We start from the raw sequence: 20,821 nt of genomic DNA on the forward strand, positions 1-20,821 counted from the left end.
GCAAATCTCTTCGACCAGGCACTTTACACGGAGTGGTATAGATCATGTAAACATTTGCATTCTGTGTATTTCTACAAAATGCAAGTCATTTCGATTCCTCTTGGCGCAGAGACAGGTCAATCAGGCAAACGTTTTCTTCTGAAGAAAGAAATAAGGCCTTGTCGCTGCCGATTCCTAGCTCCTTGCACCGGGTCAACCACCGAGGGGAGGCAGGCAGGCGGACCTAGAAACTCCACCTGGGGCCTCCTCCAAGGTCTTGCATCCATTTCTGACGTTTAACAAGGAACAGGTGGCTGCTATCAAAACGGAGAGAAAGAGAACGGGCCGCGATTTGCATAATTCTGGCGCTGCTGCTCCCTGGGTGCAGCGCCTCCCCAGCTCCTGCGTGGAGGCAGGTTGTCAGGGCACCTCAGTCGGTGGACGCCTCCACTGCACCTCAGGGTTCAAGTCAGAATCAGCTGCTGCGTGCTGGCCGCTGATCCCACCATTTAGACGCTCACGCTGCATATTTAACAACTATAGAAAGTGTAGGGAAGCTCCTGTACCACCTGCTCCATGAATCCCTCCATCGAAATGTGGCCTTTAGAATCCCTGTCCTCCCCCCCGCCCCCCGCCCGCCGCTCCGTGCAGAACATGAAACTTTGTCACCAGCCGGAGAACTGTGCGTGGCTGCAAGCGGGTCGCGTGGGGCTTTGGACCCCAGGCGGACGCTTTCTCACATTCTGCGTCTTACTCTGCAAAGGAGAAGCCAAGCGCGCCGCTCGGCTTCGATCATTCATGGCGGGCCCAGATTCAGTCTAGCTCACAACGATCCCAGCGCCAGGGAGATGTTCACCTTCTTGCCCGACTTATTCCCAGAGGCAACCCCGTCAGCAGCCAGGCCTGCCTCTCCGCCTTTGTCTTTCTCGGTGAGGGCTCGGGATCTCGATTCCATCCTGGAGTAGTGCACCCCAACCCTCACACCTGGATCGTGGGAACTGTGCTGTTCCAGAAAGCAGCTCCAGTCACGTGCTGCCTGGGCAGCCCCAATATCCCGACCTTTCACCTCGGAGCCCAACCCCACCACCCTCCCCTAAAGAGAGCGGGACCTTGGTGGCGGAGGGTTGGGGGGGGCGGGTACGGGGAGGGGAAAGTTGGGAGGGTGTAGAGAATCTTCATGCTCTGGCACTAAAAATCCAGAAACTACTCTGTGCATTGTGTCGCGGGACAATTAATCCTTCCAAAGTTAACAACCGTGTTTAAAACGTTTTATTTTTTTCTCTTTAAAAATATTTACAGATCTGTGTTCTCCTCGTTTCACCCCTCAAGATGAAGGGAATGAAGAGAGGTGATTAGTTCAATGACCAAGGCCCCAGTGGGCTCGGCTTGGCTGAGCGTGTGTTCTTATACACACACACAACACATACACACACATATATATACAGGTGTATATATGGGAGAAAGAGTATCCGGTTTTGTTGGTGTTCTTCTGATTTATTTTCTTGCTACCAGCCAAAACCTACCTAGCCCAAACTCCCTTTCCCACCACCACACGAGAATCTCCCCTTTCAAAAGAGTTTTCAAACGCATATTGGTTTGGTTTTTGTGTAGAAAGCAGGTGTTCTGGCTTGAGGAATGCGGATAAATACCCGAAACAAACAAACAAACAAAAAAAGTAGAGAAGAGGCCATAAATAAGACATAACGAATACACATGGTGTATTTCTTAATATTTCTGAACACGCGACGCTCTGCTCCGGAACCCTGGGAAGGACGCCGCCCGCGCCCCCGGTACGCAGGCGGCTGCAGGCGGCCTGGGACGCCCCGGGAGCCGGCGAGCGGCTCAGTAGTCAAGCTTGTTGTACAGGTTGTAGAGCGGTAAGGCCGAGAGGTTGCTGCTGGGGTAGTAGAGCGGCGCCGGGAAGGCGAGCGAGCGCGGCACCGGCACTCGCAGCAGTGAGCTGTCCCGAAACACCAGCGGCATGCCCACGAGAGTCTGCGCCGACGCGTGTGCCATGTTGGCCGCCTCCAGCTCGGCCGAGAGCTGCCGCTTCCACTTGTTGCGGCGGTTCTGGAACCAAGTCTTAACCTGGGTCTCGGTGAGCTGCAGGCTGGAGGCGAGGCAGGCGCGCTCCGAGCTGCTCAGGTAGCGTTTCATGTCGAAGGTGGACTCGAGCTGGTACACCTGGCTGCGGGAGAAGACGGTGCGCGTCTTCTTCTTGGCCGCTCCGGCCTGTCGCTCCGCACCGCCGTCCCGCGGCCGTTCCGGGCCCGGAGAGGGCGAGCCCGCCGGCAAGAGCCTCTCTTTCTCTTCCTTAAAGTCCGAGTGAGAAGGAGAAAGGAAAGGCGCGCGCTCCGAGCCCGCAGGCCCTGCACTTCCGCTGCCCTTGGGGGTACCTGGAGAGTAAACACAAACAAAATGACCAAGGAGTTGATGTGCCTAGAAGACTCAGCTCTTTCCCGGACTAGGAGGTTGGCCGACGCCTGCGTCCTTGGCCCCCTATTACCACCCCCTTTCTTTTCTGCCATGTCCTGTTAGCACCCAAAGTCCAGAACATCGGCCTTTCAAAGCAACAGGAGAGGGTCCCATATAATCCGAGTTTGAGGGTCTCCGCTCCCACTCTCATAAAAAAAAAAAGTATGAGTGGTAACAGGTCTGGAGTGGAGACATTAACGCCATTTTTAAAAGCTGGTTTTTGCCTTATAAGAACTGAGCCATAAAGTTGGCATCATTTTGCAGGCCGTTTCTTTGGAAGTCAGGCTTAAGACTAACTCCTGGGCTCTCTGTCAGCTGTTGTCAAGAGGAAGCCTCTCTGAAAAGCACCACTGTCAATCATTTTAGAGTACTAATCACATCGAGAAAAGACCGAAAGGAAGGAAAGACCCAAAGAGACTGAAGGACAGACAGAACACCTAGACCAGATCTGAAGAACTCAAGGCAGGAAAGCAAACACCCCGTGTGCGAAAGGATTCTGGCCAGCACCGAGTGTACCGCCCGCAAGAGTTCCTGGCCCACTCCGGTTCACCCTCCTTCCAACACAGTTTTCCCCTGAGATGTTTTTCTACATCTCCCCAGCGCCGGCCCTTGTGAGAAGGCACCACTGGTGCGTAGTCCTTCTCCGCTTGGCCTGGACCCCCAGCGGCCCCGCTGTGGCCAGAGGATGCCCTGCTCCTGAGCCTCCCACACGCGCACACCGCGTAAGCTCAGGCACACTCCGGGCCAGACTCCCGACGTGCGATCCTTACCCAAGCAAGGGAAAGGGATGGGGGGATGGTGCTTAGGGCTTGGCTCCTTGGGGCCGTGCGGATCTGGGCAGAAGCAAGCCGGCGCTTTCCAGCCTTCGTCCAGCTCCTCCTCCTCCGAGGACACAGACAGGCTGCGTTTCCTGGCTGGCCACCCGGCTGACTCCCGCGGTGCCTCGGAAGGGCCCCCGCCCAGGATGGACTGGATGGTGAAGCTGGAGACGCCGCCGGCCGCCGGACATCCCTTCCCCACATCTTCCTTGCTGCCCATCCTGGGTTCATAAGAAATCGGAGGAAACCAAGAACTCCCTTTAGAGCGGGTCTGGGTGGAAGGTGGCGCGGGCAAGCAGGCGAGGGGGAGGGGCGGGAGGGAAGACAGGGGGAGGGGGCGACGAGGCTGGTGAGGCGTCCCTTCTGCGCCAGGACGCGCAGGCACCGGACCGCTGCGCGCGGGTCCCTGCCGGCCCGGCTCTGGGTGAGCCCGCCCAGCCCCGGTGCCAATGTCCCTTCCTTGCTTGCCAACTCCACGGGTCTCGGGCGACGCGGAGGCTGCGCGGCCTCATTTGCATAGAGGTTACTCGACCGCGGCCAATCGCAGCGCCGCCGAGCGGCCCCGGAATTTTTTAAAAAGCTGGAGCCGAGCACGCAGCACCGGGGAACGCCCGGAGCACTCCTAGTACCGGACGCTCTCTGGGTCTGTCCAGCCCGGGGCGTCTGGGGCCAAAGGCAGCTTAGATTGCAAAACTGGATTCCTGATCTCACCCTAACTCGGACTCCAGAGGCCGGGACAGCGTGGGGTTTTGGTGGGGCTCTCTCGCACCCGAGATGCTCCCTATAGACTGCTGCCAACCTCCCGAGCCCTCAACCCCTTCCAGCCTAGGAGAAACAGGCAACGAGCTACGAGTCTCCTGCCGCGTTAGGGTAGGGAAGATTAACAGTATGGGGCTCAGAGAGATGCCCTTCTCTGGGTAGTGGCTGGGAAACACGGGAGCAAAGAACTTCTACAGTTCTCCATCTGCAGATCCCACTGGCTAAAGGGGCCACAGAATTTTGGAAACGGACCTAGATCTTCTGAGGTCCCAGTTCACATTCCAGCACCATCATTTACATTGTACTGACTTGAACAAGGCTGGTCCCAAGAGAAACATCTCTGCCCTCTGGCAAACTCGGTAGTGTCGCCCGCCCCCCTTTCTCTATGTGGAGATGTGTCAGCTAGTGGCGGAAATGCACAGAAACCTATACGCCCTCGGAATGCAGCATAGTTATTTCCTAAACCTTGACGGAATACCACACAGCTTGCCTTCCGATGCCACAACTAAACTTTTTTCTTTCTTTTCTTTTTTTCCTCTTCTCCTTCTTTTTTTTAAATAAATTGGGGGTCTCAAAATTGCTACATTGTTTCTAGGGGAAGAGGAGTAGATAGCTGTGGGGCCTTTTTAGAATTGGGCAGAATCCAGTCAAACATGAGCAGGATGTCTTGGAGCAAGATGTGTAGAGTTTCCAAGACTCATTTTCCCCATTCCTAAAATCGTTGGATGTGTTACTTTCCCTTCAGAAATCAAGGTGGAACTCAGTAAAACCTGATTCTCTCCTTCCTTCTCTTGGCCTCCCTCTGAGCCTAGGCTCTTGCTTGTTTAATCCCTAGAGCACCTGTTACCTGATCTAGAGTCATCCCAGAGCAAGCTAAAGGATTTGTTTTGAGGCGACAGTTATCTACCCAAGCATTATGGAAAGGAGGGAGACCCAAGGCGCCCAGCCAAACCCACCCTCTGTGGCTGCAGCCTTGACGTCTGGGGAACCCTGTTCCTTAGACACGCCAGTGAAGAGAGACTATGGATTCGGTCCCCACAAATGTCCAGACTGCACCGTGACGGTGCAGTTCCTCGCCTGCACCGCTCCCGGGTTATTGAGTAAAGCGCTTATAATATCATTAGCCTCGGTGAGTTACCGACTGCGGCCCTGCCCGTGGCAGAACTCTCCCTACTTAACTCCTCAAAGGGCTCGTTAATGGGCTAATTGATTAGGGGTCGGTGGCGCAGCCGGGACAGGGGCAGGGGAGGGAGCGGAGGGCCAGGAGGCTGTGCGCCCAGGCCCGGGAGGCTGGCGAGGGGCAGGTGCCGGCCTCCGTCACCGCATTAACCTCTTCAGGGCTCTGCGGCAGGGTCGAGACACATTACAAATGGTCAGCTTTAATCATGGTGTCAGCTCATTAACCCGGAAGGACCCGGCGCTGAAATACAATTTGTGCGTCCTGCTCTGCGCGGCCATGGCACAAGCTCCCGGGCCTCATCACATCGGAGCCAGCGCGCTCCCGCGGAGGTAGAGAGAAGGATTTCAGGAAGACTTGTCCAACTCATTCACTAACCCTTGGCTTCTCAAAAGCGCGCTCATCTGGGCGATATCGTCAGGCTAGAGGCAAATCAATACTACAAGAGGAGTGTATGGCCAACTTGAGGGTCAGTGCCAGCTATACGCATGGGGGTAGGGGTGGGGTCGCAAAGTGGAGGAGCTAGAGTTAGTTGAACCTTTCTGAGCTAGAAAGTATCTGGTGCTATGGGCGTGTTGGAAGCTACTCATAGTACTTCATTTTCATCTGCACAGCAAATGTGATTCGGATCTTTGCCACCACTGTACAGATGTGGAAACTGAGGCTCGTTGGAAACAAGATGGATGCTCAGGGTTGTTTCATTGCCAGCACTGTGCTCTTGGAAGAGGGTCAAAGAGAGAAGCAGGCATTGGCAATCATCTTGGAGAAGAGCTATAAGAAAGGAAGCAATCTCCAGAGAGCCGAGGGCCAAGGAGGTATGAGGTCAAGCACCAGGAGAGCTGATTTCTTTCATGGCAGGGACTAAAGACCAACAGGGCACATTTTTAAGGAAGCAAGTCCAAGACCCCTAAACCAGAAAACTCTGAAATCTCATGACCAAACTTTCTGTCAGGCGGATTTGGAAAGTCAAAGGAACTATTGTAACCGAGAGTGTTGTCCACGGTGGACTGCTTTCTCCAAGCCCAGGCCAGCGTTTAAGCCACATGTACACCCCCTTATCTAAACACCTTTTCACCCCCACACATCGATTCAGCAAATCTCTCTCTCTCTCTCTCTCTCTCTCTCTCTCTCTCTCTCTCTCTCTCTCTCTCTCTGTGTGTGTGTGTGTGTGTGTGTGTGTGTGAGAGAGAGAGAGAGAGAGAGAGAGAGAGAGAGGTGCACACACGCTCTCACACACACAGAGTATACGCTAAGCTAGTTAAGTAAATGGGGGTGGGTGGGTACAAGACACCTCAAGGCCTTCTTCCACTGGCTGGTCACCTGTGACTCTCAAGTACTACTCAGTCACAGGGGGCAACTAGAAACACTGCAATAGAAACATCTTTTGTACACCACCACCTCTTTCAGGCTTCTGGGAGTGTCTTAGGCTTCACCCTGAGCGCAGATAAAGGCCAGAAGCCTTCTGAGTGCCACACTGCTGTGAAGCCCACTCACTCCCTGGAACCCTTCGCTATAGGTCTCTCAACCAAGTTAAGCAATCCTTCAGCCTAGTACCCCCCCCACCGGCCCCACCCTTCGAGTCTGCAGATAGTTCCTCCCCTCCCTATGTCTCTGTTTAATGGACACCTTAGGGAGGTGCGCCTCAGAATCTTCAGGGGCCTGCCTCACCTCCCTATAGGAATAAGGCATAAACCCGGTTCCAAGGAATGATAAACTTTCCCAGACTGAAAGAACGCTTAAAGTTTAGGCCCTGAGATTATGTGGCTGCTCAATATTAAAGCGGCCCAGAGCAAACTTGCGGAGGAGCCTAATAAAAATTGATCCTCCCTGCTCTGCGGCAGTTGGGAAATAGGCTGGCTGAGCCTGGTAATGGTGGAAGAAGGTTCCCTCTGCAATGACAGATGAAGCCATAAACAAGTTTGATCTTGGAATCAAGCTTCGATAAATATTAAACACAGTCTCTCCCCCCCCCGCCCTTTTCCACGAGTGGATTATGATATATGGCGCGTCCAAACTTTAAAATAAGGAAATACCAGAGAAAATGATCTCAATAAATTTTCTAAGTATAAACGTTGATTATGTTTCGATTTTCATTCAAGGGCCTCTGCTGTTCGTTCTTTGGTGCAAATGACATCTCACAATAGGCTTTTGGGGAAAAGGGCTCCCAACTTGAAAAAGAGAGCCCCAGAGGTGTACAATTTATGTAATCTGCGGCTGGAAAATGAATTGTGTAATTTATTGGAAAACAGAAAGTCATGAAGATTGGATCAGCATAGCCTAGTCCCGACACCCCCCCTCCCACATCCATCAAGTTCCAATTAGAAGCCTAACCAGAGAGCTTTAATGGGTTTCCAATCTAGTAGCCTGATAGACTCATCAATTCCTCTGGGAGAAATTAAGAAAATCGACCGCCCCTTGGCGACGGGGTGTCATTCCTTTCTGCAACTATATGTCAAATTAAAAACACAATTAAAATTTAAACTGTTTCAATCAAAGGGTGCCCTGCAACCTATGTTTCACTTAATAGAACTTGGATGAAAATCTGATGCTTGCTCTCCATCACCAAGGGGGGAGGGGATGGTGAAGGAACTCAAGAGGGGATCCTTTATATTTAAGACATTAGCACGGGGGGGGGGGGGGGACACCAGGTGACTCCACCTCACCTCACTGCTCCTGACTCGGTGATGGGAACCGCTCTTCTCCTCCACCCTCCTTTCTCCTGCTACGCCTTTTTCCGGGCACTGATACCAGAAAGGACTCTTTTGCAACATCAGCGCCCCAAACTTTGCACAGTTTCACCCAGGGACTCATCTCCTTGGAGCAGTAGCCTGGCACAACCCAGTGAGCACCACCTTCCTGAAGGCTTGAAGTTGCAAGTCGGGGGCGGGAGAGTGAGGAGGAGTCTCATGCAGATCAATAGACCCACTTGGGACTAAGGTTGTAGGCTGGGACTCCACCTCAAGGGCTCTTCCCACACCAGTTATCCTTCAGGACACTTTCACAAGAGAGGGGCATTGAGTGGAACTCAAATCTCAGTCCTAGATCCCAGCAGGAGGCACTAGGCAGAGATTCCCTGGTACTTACAACATAGTTATCTCTCACCCTCCCCCATCTGATGTCAAAAGGTCAACATCATCTGCTCTACACAGGAAGAGGCTGGGTGTGCATTCAAATGTGTACCTTCCAGGCTTTCAGATGTGCACATGCTAGTGCAATGGGGGGCTGACACTCTAATGTCAGGGAGGGCCTGTAAATGCTGCCCAGTGATGGGCAGAGAGCGAGCAGGAGGCAAAGAGGAGGGGCTAGGCAGAGGCTCCTTTAAGGTCACAGTAAAGTGCCTATGTGGGCATAGTCCCCTGGTTCTACCTGGGGACTACCAGGGATTTCTGCCGGTCTGAGCACCCTTGGTACCAGGGCTCAGTTTCCTAGTCACTTTGCAGTGTTTAGGTTCGGGCCACTAAAGGGGATGGTCACTGGGCTGCTAGAAGAGTACTAAAATGGGGTCTTTGAGGGGGTCCAGGGCCCATCCACTAAAGGCTAGAGAAGCCCCCATAAGGACTCCCAAAGGAAGTTCAGGTATCCGATGGGCTCAGAGAGATGGAAGCAGGGGTGTTGCCACCATAGTTGGGTGCTAGATCTCCCAGAGCACCAGAAGAAGCACCCAGATTGAGCAGCCCTAGAGACCCAGGGATCAACCTTCGCTCCTCAGTTGCCCAGTGCTGGATGCCCTTGGAAAGGAGATAAAGCTCACCCACCTTTTCACCTCCTTCTCCCCAGCTCCACTTCCAATTTCCCAGGCAAGGGGAGGTGGGCGCTCTGGGGCTCGCCTGCCCCTTGTGGTCTCTGACTCTGACCTGCCGAGGGAACAGCTCCCCCTTAGAAATGAGCGCCAGGGGCAGGGGTCCAGTTTATATGTCTTGCTGTTGTTTGATGTACACACATCCACTCTATTTACTACCAAATAAAAGAAATACATCTGTGTTGCCAACAGAAACAGTTCGAAGGCTGGCTCGGAGCTCTCCCAGGGCCTGAAGGCAGTCAGAGGTACTCAGCGCACTGTTGGAGACTCCTATAGTATTGGCACATAGGAGGATGAGGGTCCCTGGCCACCAGGTGGTGGTTTGGTTAGGCTACTTTGACCAGGTGGCCTGTGACAGAACTCCAGGATCGACCTGGCGCTCAGGAATTTTTCAGTGGGGAGAACTGAGGGGGGAGCATAAACACCCTGCTTCCTGCTCACCCATGCCATCTGTTCTTAGCTCACCCTAACCAGGGACCATCGAGAGGACCAGTCACCCAGGGTCACTTTGAACCAAGTTCATGACTGTCCGTATGCCTGAGCTATCAGAGTGGTGCTTAAATTTTTTTTTTTTTTTTTTTTTTTTTTTTTGTGCTTGGGTGTGTTAGAAATCTTGGGCTACTTGTATTGGCAGAGAAATATAAAGGAGAGGCGTCATGTGTGGTGTGTCAAGTGAGTGTATTCTGTGTCGTTTGCACTCATTTATCTATTGGTGGCCACTGTGGAATGTGGTGAGATCATTTTCATTGACCAGAGCATTGACTGGTATAAAGATCAAGCTCAGAAGTGTGAGTAGACCGAGAGAAAGCTAGGTTCCACAACCTGAAGGTGATAAAAGGCTAAAATGAGGGGTGTCCACTCAGCACCCTGGCACGGGGACCCTGGCTGCCCTGACCTCCCCTACAGATTATCCAGAGGAATTTCAGGAGGCCTCATAAACTCCCCCCCAAAATCTTCTTTAGTGATTAGTTCTTGAAGCTCCTGGGAGTCCTCGCAGAAGCAGCCGGAGATGGGCAGAGGATAAGAGAGAAACCAGCTCTGCAGTCCTGTACTGGGTTCCTTCTGACAGGAAGGTCTCAGAAAGACCCACTGTGCCCCCAGTCAGAAAAGCTTCAGTATTCCATAATGTCATAGCCTCCCTCCATGAACACTGAGAATACCAGCAGGACCCCACTGAGCTGGACGGTAATGTGAACACCACCCTCCTCCTCCAGGACTACACTGTGGCTCTGGGGGGTGAGAACTACCAGCCCAGGGCAGCAAAACTCCCATGCAGGAGGAAAAGCGAGGCCACAGGGATCGGACGAAGGATAAACTGTGCTTGTGGAAAACCAGTTATGTCTTGACTTTCAAAGGACTGGGTCAGTCAAGAACCGTTTTCTAGAATCCAAACAAATAAAGAAGTATTTTCTTGGCATTTGATAACATCATGCTCTGGCTGTAAAATCTGAGGACATGTTTGCTATTGCAACATTATTTTTAATGAGCTGTTACCGGCCTGTCCCGCAGTTCGTATTGCCAACAGTAAAAGGCATCACTCTGTTTGCAGGTAACACAAGGAACACCATATTTTGACCCCGATATTCTGTTTATTTTTCATTTACGACACATGCCCTCGTTTTTATTCCAAACCAGAGGAAAATAAAGGCAGATCTATCTTCACTGGGGTCTAGGCTAAAATTTTGCCACAAATACACGCGCTGGTTTATTTGGGGCCAGTTTTCCATCAACAGAAACCGATAGCCGAGTTTCAGCCACTGTGGAATCAATTGTGTCGATTGAGTTGAAGGAGCTTGGCAACACAGTAAGAAGAGAGATCGCAGACAGGCGCTCCCCAGTGGTTGTGTCCCTGCTTGTAGCCAGGCTGGCTGAAATCTTCTCTGCCTTGCTGCTCCTCAGCCCCCCCACTTCTGGCTCCCCAGCTCCAAAGGGACACAGCCAGGAATGTGATCAGGACACACACACACACACACACACACACACACACACACCACAGAACTTGAAGGCAGGCGGCCATGCTGAGTTGGCAAGGGGCACATGAATATCTACTTCCCTGGCAGACAGTTCTTCTAAGGGGTCTTGGAATGCCTTGCCTCCGGTGCTGAGGACCAAGAGTGCAGTGGCCCGAGGAAAAGCACAGACATCCAAGCATTGGCCAGGACAGGTGGGGCCAGACAGGCTACCCTGGAGGCAGCTTTGGGCACTGATGGACACAGAAAGCCTGGTCAGCACGGTTACAGTCAACTGCAATCATGCCTCCCTCCCTCAACCAGTGGCACATCCCCCACGCCTTCTGCACTGAATATCTGAAATTCTCCCAGCTCAGCTGAAACCTTCCAGTTCTAGAAGTTGTAGCCCCTTCTCCATCCCAAGGACTGCTAGATTTAATGATCTACCTCCAGACTCAGCTGAACTTCCAAGCTTTGTGCTCCCTTCTTCCCTCCAACACCCCTGGGGACAACTGCAGCCACCACTCTCATCCAGGCGTTCTAGGGATGCTTGGCCCAGAAGCTCTGGAAGGAACCCTGGCTTGGGGAAAGAAGACAAGCTTCAGCTTTTCTTTGCGAACCACCATCTGTCTTTAAGCTTCAGGCTGTCGTTTTGCTCAGTTTCGCAAACTAGATAAATCTAGGTCTTTATACCCTTCGCATCCCTCAATCTTCCTTGCTGACGAGGGCCTTTCTAGCAGTAGAAGATACAGAGGAAAGAGCGCCCTTGGTCCTGAACAAAGCCGCCTCTGTCTCCTCTGCCGGCTAGATTCTAGGGGCGTGAGTCCAGGTCAGGCTTAGAGAGCACAGAGGCAGTCAGAGACTGGGGCAAGAGGAGATTCCCTGGACACCTGCTCTGAGGGAGAAAGGAAACCATCCAAAGTTACACACTCTGACAACATGAAAGGCTTATTTTTTCTTTTTAATTAATTCGATTCCACAACAACATTAAGTGTAACAATATTTTGTGGAGTTTTTTTTGTTTTGTTTTGTTTTCTTAAAAAGGGAGGGAACTCTAGCAGAGGACAGGGAGGGAAGGGGAAACAGGCTACTCAGGAACGACGGAACAACAGGTGTAGCCAACAGGAAAACAGAGCAAGAGGCCCTGTGCAGTTGAGGGCGAAGTTTACAAGAAAACTGTACATTTATCAAATAAGTTAAGATTCTCCTACGTTGATTGTCCTTCACTTAAAGCGCTCCACTCTGCCTGGCTTACTCCTCGGAACATTACCACCCTAGCTTGCTCTTTCCTCCCCGCTCTCCCCTGATGAATCTTCCCTCTACATTAATGATTATGCTGGGGCATGGTGGTCTTGATCCCCACAGAGGAAGGGACAGGGCTCCTGGGAGATTTTGTACAATATTGCACAGGTCAAAGCACAATAGTTGCGGCAAAGTAAAAAATGGGAGAGGATAAAAATGGGAGAGGATAAAATGTATTTTTTTTCCTACAAAAAAAAAAAAAAAAAGGAAACCAATTTCTCAAGCAGGTAACACAGTAGTCATAGTGATGTTAAGAAACAATTTTCGGGCCAGTGACATACCACTAAATAAATGCTAGTGATAAATAAGAGCACTGGAACCCAGCCAGATGTGAGGCTGTTCCAATTTTTAAAGGTCTAATTGGGGGCTTTTGTCTTTTCCCTTTAAACGTTTGGTTAGAGAATTCTTAAGTTACGAACTCAGACGAATGACGTTAACTGCCGCAGATCGACCGGCCGAGTAGGGATCCCACCAGAGGTTACTTAGATTTTGAAAAACCGGGGTGTGTGTGTATGGTATAACTGATTGGGGGTGGGAAAAGAAGAACCACACCCAGATATCCAGAAATAAATATGAATTCAAACTATGCATTCTCTCTCCAGATTTTGAAGACAGTTCTATAGGAAATGAATAAACTAAAGGAAGTTGGGTTCCGTGCTTATTTTCCTTCTGTAAAAATACTCGCCCTCAAAAAAAAAAAAAAAAAAAAAAAAAAAAAAAAAAAAAAAAAAAAAAAGCCACAGCGCAACGGAAATTTAAGTGGAGGGCTGCACATTTATCAAAAAACTTGCAGTTGGAAGTTTGACCTGGGAATTTCGTCGCCCTCCCACCCCGTTTTCTCTCAATGGTAAGCAGAACCAAAAATAAGAGGAGAAGCGCCTCAAATTCATAGGAATGAATTGCACGAAAATGCATTGCAAATACTTACAAAATGCTATTGGGGGGTGGGAGGCAAGGCAGTGAGCCCAAGCCCGGTTCCCAAGGCCGCTGGCCATACCTCCGCGCCCTTGGCCCAGCCCAGTCTCCTCCGGGGTCCCGGAAAGGTAGCTCACTCCCTCTCCCCTCTCCGGTCTCACACCGGCCGTAGCAGCGGCACGGACGACACCACTGGGTGCGAGTAGTAGACTGGGTGAGGGAAGGTGAGCAGCGGCTGGCTGACCGGCACCGGAGCCCCCGCGGCCGCCGCTGCCCCCTCGGCGGCAGAGTTCTCGTGGTAAAGGATGGGCACACGCACGATGCGCTGCGCTGCGGCGTGGCTCAGGTTGGCAGCCTCCAGCTCGGCCGCCAGCTGTCGCTTCCACTTGTTGCGACGATTCTGGAACCAGATCTTGACCTGCGTCTCGGTGAGGTGAAGCGACGCGGCCAGGCCAGCACGCTCCGAGCTGCTCAGATAACGTTTCATGTCGAAGGTGGATTCGAGCTGGAAGACCTGGCTGCGGGAAAAGACGGTGCGCGTCTTCTTCTTGCGGCACGCGGGCTTCTTCTCGGGACTCTCGGCTCCCGCCTTCCAGTCCTCGGAGCCCGGAGTCGCCGAAGTCGCCCCTACAGTCGTCCCTGCCGTGCCAGACACGGCCTCGCCTTCTTTTTTGGCTTCCTCTGAGTCGCTCTCTTCCAGAATGATCTCGTCCGGGCTCTTGGAGTCCAGCTCCTTGTGGTCGGGGTCAGCCTTGAGCAGAGGCTCTGGGGAGTCACGGTCGGTGCCGGACGCAGGGGAGGAGTCTCGCAGGAGGGCCTTCTCGGAGGCTGCGGAGACAGACAAACAGACGCACACTCAAGCACAGCCACACAATCTTGAGAGAGGAGGGAGTCTGGGGGCAGCAGGCGCAATCCACAATTGGCCTTCGGGCCTCAGCTTTCCCGAGGTCTTCCTCTGTCCCCGCTGGGCTGCCCTGGGGGCGCCAAGACCTAGGACTCCCCTGCCTCCCAAAGCACCAGCGAGCCGATGATGGCAGCAAGGCCGCTCCTTTTATCCCACGTCTCCCGTGCCAGGGGCCAACGGAAAAATTATCCATAGTTAGGGTCCGTCCTTGCCTTCCAGGCCTAGTCCCCTACCCAGGCCATCCCAAGCCACCCATTCCTGCTGGAGGCCACTTTTCCCGGGAAGCGCAGCGCCAGGGCCTCCAACTCTCCCTCTTTTCTCAGCAAGTGGGATTGGAATCCCGGGCCTCATAACCAAGCGCACACGAAAGATGAGGGCTAGAGGCTGGGGGAAGTTGACCATAACTCGGGTTTGCAGGTGTCAGGGCATCCCAAAACAGTAGTGACCAGCCCGGGGCGGGGATAGGACTAGCCGGTAGGGAAGGAGGAGAGAGAGCGAAAGTTCAAAGAGAGGTCGGTACCTTCTGGTCGCGGGAGGTGGCCGCCGGCGGGGGTCAGGGTGTAGGGGTACCACCAGGCCGGGGAGCGCTCCAGGTAGTGCGCGGGCAAGGCAAACCTCTGCGCTGGGATCTCAAAGCGGGGGAAAGCCAGGTCGCCCACCTGCGAAAGCGCAAAGCCCGCGGCACCCTCCAGGGCACCCTTGGCTGCGGCGGCGGCAGCGGCGGCCGCGGCGGCGGCGGCCGAGGCTGGCGCGAAGAGCGTTCGTGGGGGCGGCTGAGGTTTCGGGGGCGGCCGGTGGTGGTCTCCGTTGAGCAGGTTCCTGATGGAGAACGGGGATTCCTTGGGCGCGGGAGGCTGGGGTGGCGGCTGCGGGGGTGGCGCGCTGGCAGTGCCCGAGGCGTCCGGCCCGGGCTCCGGCATGGTCCCCAGTCCTCCGGGTCCCACGGAGGGAGGGAGCGGGACAGGCGGGCGGCGGGGCGAGCAGGCTAGGGGCCGGAAATCAGACCATAAACGGAACTCAACTATGGGGCTCAAAGTCGGGGGCCGCCCCGGGCGCGAATCGAGCTGCGGGAGGGCGGGGTGGGGACCGGGCCGGGGCGGGATCGCATGGGGGAGGGGTCCAGAGGGGCGGGGAGCGGACCTGCCTCTGCGCCGAGGGAGCTAGGGGGCCGGGTAGAAGCTGCGGCTCCCCGGGAGGAGGCTGCGAGAGCGGTCCCGGGCTTGGGATGCGTCAATCCGGCGCCGGATGCTAATGATGAAATCAAAATGTCATCCAAGTTAAATGCGGGGAGTATACGGCGATTGGGCGCGTACAATGGCAAATGGGATTAGGCCGGCCAAGGCGCAGCCGAGCCCGGGCCCCGCAGCCGCCTCTGCCACCGCCCCCCTCCTCGCCTTCCCTCGGATTTTGGCGCTTTGGCTTCGGGCTATGAGAGCCCGCCTGTTATTGGCTTTATATAGTCCAATTAGGCAGCAAATGAGGACAAACCTATTAGCACAAAAGGATATTGGCTCTCGCTAAAGAGGCACTCGGAGAGCTCCCACCAAAGCGGGAGGCGCACGGGGGACCCCGAGAAGGAGACGCCCCCGGCCGGCCGGAGCACAGCGACCTACGGGAGTCTGGAGCCAGCACCTCCCTCTACCCCCTGCGGCTCAGCTCCCGCAGCCGTCCCGCGGAAGGGGGAGGGGCAAGCCTGCCTGGCCCGAGTCACCTCGGGGTTACACGCGCTCGGCTAGCAGCCGCTGCTCTCCCACCCCTCCCGGCAAGGCAGGGGCCAGCTGTCCCCATGCGACTGGAAAGCCTTGGTGGTGCGGGCCCAGGAAGTAGGGCGCCACTTGGGCCCGGGACAAACTCAGTTCTCTCTTTCCCCAAAACCTGCTAAGCAGGGCGAGGGCAAGAAGAGGGAATTAGGGTTCCCCACCCACCGTCTAGCGGAAAGGAAGAGAGTTCTTGTGTCTGCGGGCTCTGGAATCCGCGTAGCCTTGACCTTTGGCCCTGAGAACCCAGGAGTCAATCTGAATCGCCCGGGAGTAGGAGTGAACAAGCAACTCGGCTCTCTCTTGAGAGCGCAGGACCCTCCTACGCCCGCGCTTCCCCCTTGTGAGACTGTCGGGGTAGCGATTTCCCGCACCGACGGCTGCACTCCGAAGGACACCACTCTCTTCTGTATGACCCTGTCCACGGCTCAAGGACGGACTCCAAACCTGCCGTCCGAAGACAGCACTTCCCCAAGAAGTTTCCGGGTGGCGTTTAGGAGCTTTAATACAGGCTCCGAGAATCAAAGGCGCAGCGGAGTACCTTTCTCGGTTGTGACTGTGGCAGCGACACCTGCAGCGTGTCCCAAGGGCCTCCAAATCCCTGGAGAACCAAGGCGGGCCTCTGAGGAATAGCTGGACTCCATCCGCCTTAACAGCTCCCTGAGTCGAGCAGGAAAGGAAGCCCGAGAGACAAGCAGTTCAATTACAGATTTCAGCGACAAATAAAATAGAGCTGTTGGTGGGGTCCCTTCCCCGGGGATAGTTCCTTGGCCCGAGAGAGATGACAATCTGTCCTCAGCCCTGGTGAAGCTCCCTTTACACCTGAGCTTTTTCCGCCCCACCCCTTTCTTTTTCTTTTGCTTGAGCCTTGTTTAATTCAAGCTTGCCTTGCCAAGTGCAGACCTGACCGCTTTGGGTCCCCAAATGGGAAGTAGGTTTATTTTATTTTTCAGTCCCAGGGCTCCTGAGCCTCCTCCACCAAATCTTGACGGTCGTATTTAAAGTTTTGACATTCACCCCACAGTAACGACCCCTACATTTGCCTTGTAAGTAGCGCTTCCATAAATGGTTACTATTATTCCTCTGAGTTTGTACAAGGCTTCACTGGAATGCACAAGGGTACATCGTCTAAAATCCGAGTCGGAGCCAATCACAACTCGGAGGCTCAAACGGGGTGGGTAATGCGCTCGGATTTTATAGAGAAAAGGTGTCCAGAGAGGAGACCATACCTAAGGCACCCAACCAGTGTTGGACAGCTAGAGGTCATTTTCCTTCTCCCAAAGGCGGAAAATGTTCTCCGCAACGTGAGCTCGGTGCGCACAGCAAACCCGGTGGCCCAGCAGGCTGCGGAGGGTGTGTGCAGGTCTGATGGGGAGCTGCCGCAGATGTGTGCCCACTCGCGAAAGTTCGGACGCCAGAGGGCTACTTTAAACTAGGAAAAGAGGAAGCACTTCCCAATTCTTCGAAAGGCGGTTGGTCGTTGTGAGTCAGTGTCTATCCTACTCTCTGCCTACCGTGCGAGACTGTGTGTTCAACCAATGTGTCTCGAAAAACAAAAACCACAACAAATAGACCCTCAACAGCCCGCAGGCATGGAAGACGTTCTGTTCCAGGAAGTGGGCTTCTGACAGATGACAACTCTGGACCTAGATGCACCGACCCAAGAAGAGTAGGAGGCAGCCTTCTCGGGTCTCCCGGCCCTATCAAGCATATGTGTCCCTTTCCTAAAGGGCGCTAGAGTGTGTGCGAATGTGTGTGTTCACGAGAGGCAGGGTTCGGTTATTCGGCGTCAGCATCCTCAGCTTGACTTCAGCAACAGAAAGCATAGAATTGCTCTTTCCTTTCCGGTTCGAGAAAGCTCGTGTCTTGGGCTTGGGTGCCTGGACAGCAATTCACTCGCTCTCTGGAGAGGCTGGGTCCCTCCACTTGCCCGCACCATGACGCCATGCAAAGTCAGGCAAACACCGCCCTCTATGGGCTATCCTCGAGCCTACAGAAAAGGCTGAAGAAAACAGAACCGACGCTAAGTATTTAAAAGCATAGGCTTTACTATCCCCATCACCCTTGGAAAACAAGCATTTTTTTTTTTTTTAATCTGCGTTATGGGAGAAACCAAGGGCGAAATCACCTGCAGGTCTCTGCAGATCTGTATCTAGCCACCTCTAGAAGAGGTCTCTCCTGCCTCTCATTCTCCTCTTGGCTTTCCATCTTCTAAGGCCTGTTTTAGGTTTCCCTTACAGCCTTTTCTCTGCATGTGGTCTTGACTGCTGTCGACTGAGCTTCAGGATGCATACTGCATAAGGCAAGGGACTGCCTTATCTATCTTTTGAGAACACAGTGTACAGTTGGCCAGCGAGTGGGCATCTCAGTAAAGGCTTGTGTTAATGCTTAAATGTCTGAATTAGGTGAGAAGATAGGCAAGCACGTGGATGAACAGACGAGTGGGTGGGTGGGTGGATGGGTGGGTTCACAATTCCCACTGCAGAGGATTGACTGCTTGGTAAGGGTACTTCAGATACCCTGGCAAAATCCCCAAAACAGTCCTCCCAAAACAGTTTTTGAAGTGCTTAATGAAAATCTGGGGAAGTAACTGTGCAGCCTCCCTAATGCTGAGACTACACGCATGAGCAACCACACTCAGATATGCTGAGGCTCTTTGACGACACATTTAATAAACCCTACAGGATTTCCCAGGAACAGAACTGCTGAAGAGTGCCTTACAGAAGGTTTATGGCACATGGGCTGTGTAGAATCAGATCTCCACACCACTCCCTACTATGACAAGTGGCCAAGAGGGCGAATGTGGCCTGGAGAATGCTAATGACCAACGCCAAACTTTTACACAAAGAATGAGGCTTGGCAAAGGGATGCTTAGAATTGCCCTCACACCCACCCTGCACAAAACTCACATATGCATTTGCGCACCGCACAGTCAAGGTGGCAAGCAGATTGTTCTCCAAGGGAGGGGAGCATTGGCATGTTCTCTGGGCCCTCCCCTAAGGCAGAGGGCTTCCTTCTGCCGCCGGAGTGGATGAGCTCTTCTTAGATGGAGTGTACAGATTTACAGAAAGGGTGGGAACCAGCTGAGCTTTTAGCCAAAGCTGCAAGACCGATACTGGAGGACCTCACACTAACAGCTGCAGCTTGCCCTGTTCCTGATGGTTACATTTTTACCACCTAACTCTCCTGAATTCTGTGGGTTTTTTTTGTTTTTTTGTTTTTTGTTTTTTTGTTTTTGTTTTTGAAGGCAGAATGGATCAAAGCCTGGAGCTGTGATCCCCCATAGAAACTCTGACCTGTCTCCAGGAAAGCCCCGCCCACTTTTTTCCATGCTCCGTGGAATACTACCAAAGGCTCCTGCTTTGGCTAATGGATGTGACCTTGAGGAATTATATAATCCTTAGGGATGAACTGTAGTCATGTTGTCCTTGATGACAAATATGTCTTGAGTCACATAAGGGAACATATTATACAATTCCTAATAAGGGAAATTATTATGCAAAGCTAGTCTTAGACATCAGTCATTGGTTGGGTCCTCGATGCATACTGGCCACTCTCCCAGGGTGGGGCAGGCAGTACTATCATTCCTCCTTGAAAGATGAAGAAACGGAAGCACAGGATTGTATGACAAAAGGCAACAGATCTCACACGGAAACACAGTCTCATAGCATTGCTACAAAGTCACTTGGGGTAGATCATGAGTGCTGGCTATGGTTATGGCTAATTCTCCTCACTCTCCTCTTGAAAAAGATTTATTGATTTGTTTGTTTACTCGTCTGTTGTTTATTTTGAGACAGGGGCTCACTGTGCAGTTCTGGTTAACCTGAAACTCATCGGGATCTGCTTGCCTCTGCCTCCCAAGTGCTGGGATTAAAGATGCCCACACAGACTATACTGTTCCCGCCAGTTTCTCTGAGAAAACTAAGATTCCTAACTCTGGTAGGTCTCCGCCATTCTCCCACTCCTCCTTCCAACTCTGGCATCTTCAAGTCTTTCTTTCTAAATAGGAATCTTCCACACACCGTTACACACAGGTTGCTTTCTGTCTTCAGAGTTCTTTTCTTTCTCTCTTTTTTTAGATTTATGTATTTTATTTTTATGTGTATGAGTGTTTTGCCTAAATGGCTGTCTGTCTACTATACGCGTTGCTTGTGCTCACAGAGGCCAGATGCAGGCCTTAGCTCCCCCTGGAGCTGGAGTTACAAATGGCTATCAGCTGCCATGCGTGTGCACGGAATTGAACACAGGTCCTCTGAAAGAACAGCCAGTGCTCTTAATTGCTGAGCCATCTCTTCAGCCTCTCTTTAGGGTTCTTATGGTGGGGGGAAGAACTTCAAATGTTTGTGGTTTTTCTCCATGGAACTTGTCTGTCTTGGGACTAATGAGATGGTGTGCCAGGTAAAGAAATTTTCCACCAGGTCTAGTGACCTGAGTTCAATCCCTGCGACCTAAGTGGCAGAAGGAGAGGACAGACTCCTTCAAGCTGTCCTCAGACCTCTACACACACCGTAGCCTGTGTACACATCCCCCTACTAAACAAATACAATAAAAACGAAAGTGTATGGTATTTGGGGGGCTATGGCTGATAGCCGATGTGCCAGTCCCCAATTCTGAAAAAACACGAGGACACACCAACATGAGTCCAGCTGGAGCAAAGCAGGACATCTTTAGAAGAGTCCTTTCCGAAAGCGTTTGTGCAAGGTCCCCAGAGTCTTGGGACTCATCCGTTCCCAAGGCTCACCCTTTGAGAATGATGTGCTTACTCCAAAGTCCCACAGGGTTCCATTGGAGATATTGTTCTTCAGTTACTTTTCTATTGCTGAGACAGGCTGGGATTTCCAAACAAATGCTGCAAAGTACCAAGAACCCTCTCACAATGTATGGACTAAATATTTCTTGGTCAGCTGATGTATGCTCAGCAATCTTCTGGACACTTGGAATGCCTCGTTGAACTTGCAATCCCTACCCTTAGGGACAGTGCACTAGA

General features: G+C 52.8%; 2 protein-coding genes across 2 annotated transcripts; both read right to left on the bottom strand.

Annotated features, from left to right (window-relative positions):
- Nucleotides 1-1,240: 1,240 nt before the first annotated feature.
- Nucleotides 1,241-9,085, bottom strand: Hmx2 (H6 family homeobox 2). The gene is made up of 3 exons (XM_028871938.2): nt 8,964-9,085; nt 3,225-3,493; nt 1,241-2,375 (listed from the first exon to the last, which is right to left on the bottom strand). The coding sequence occupies exons 2-3, from the start codon at nt 3,490-3,492 to the stop codon at nt 1,822-1,824; spliced, it is 822 nt and encodes a 273-aa protein (XP_028727771.1). The 5' UTR covers nt 3,493; nt 8,964-9,085; the 3' UTR covers nt 1,241-1,821.
- A 3,916-nt stretch (nt 9,086-13,001) lies between these two features.
- Hmx3 (H6 family homeobox 3) lies at nt 13,002-15,002 on the bottom strand. The gene is made up of 2 exons (XM_028871934.2): nt 14,598-15,002; nt 13,002-14,001 (listed from the first exon to the last, which is right to left on the bottom strand). Exons 1-2 carry the CDS (start codon nt 14,995-14,997, stop codon nt 13,331-13,333), a joined length of 1,071 nt encoding a protein of 356 aa, XP_028727767.1. The 5' UTR covers nt 14,998-15,002; the 3' UTR covers nt 13,002-13,330.
- Nucleotides 15,003-20,821: the final 5,819 nt, after the last annotated feature.

The sequence above is a fragment of the Peromyscus leucopus genome, chromosome 1 (genome assembly GCF_004664715.2).
Source record: "Peromyscus leucopus breed LL Stock chromosome 1, UCI_PerLeu_2.1, whole genome shotgun sequence".
In the NCBI taxonomy this organism is placed as follows: domain Eukaryota; kingdom Metazoa; phylum Chordata; class Mammalia; order Rodentia; family Cricetidae; genus Peromyscus; species Peromyscus leucopus.

Coding starts and splice junctions, on each gene's coding strand:
- Hmx2 (XM_028871938.2), bottom strand. CDS start 3,492: ATGGGCAGCAAGGAAGATGTGGGGAAGGGATGTCCGGCGGCCGGCGGC. Junction 2,376..3,224: donor CATCCCTTTCCCTTGCTTGG/GTAAGGATCGCA, acceptor TTTACTCTCCAG/GTACCCCCAAGGGCAGCGGA.
- Hmx3 (XM_028871934.2), bottom strand. CDS start 14,997: ATGCCGGAGCCCGGGCCGGACGCCTCGGGCACTGCCAGCGCGCCACCC. Junction 14,002..14,597: donor CCACCTCCCGCGACCAGAAG/GTACCGACCTCT, acceptor CTGTCTCCGCAG/CCTCCGAGAAGGCCCTCCTG.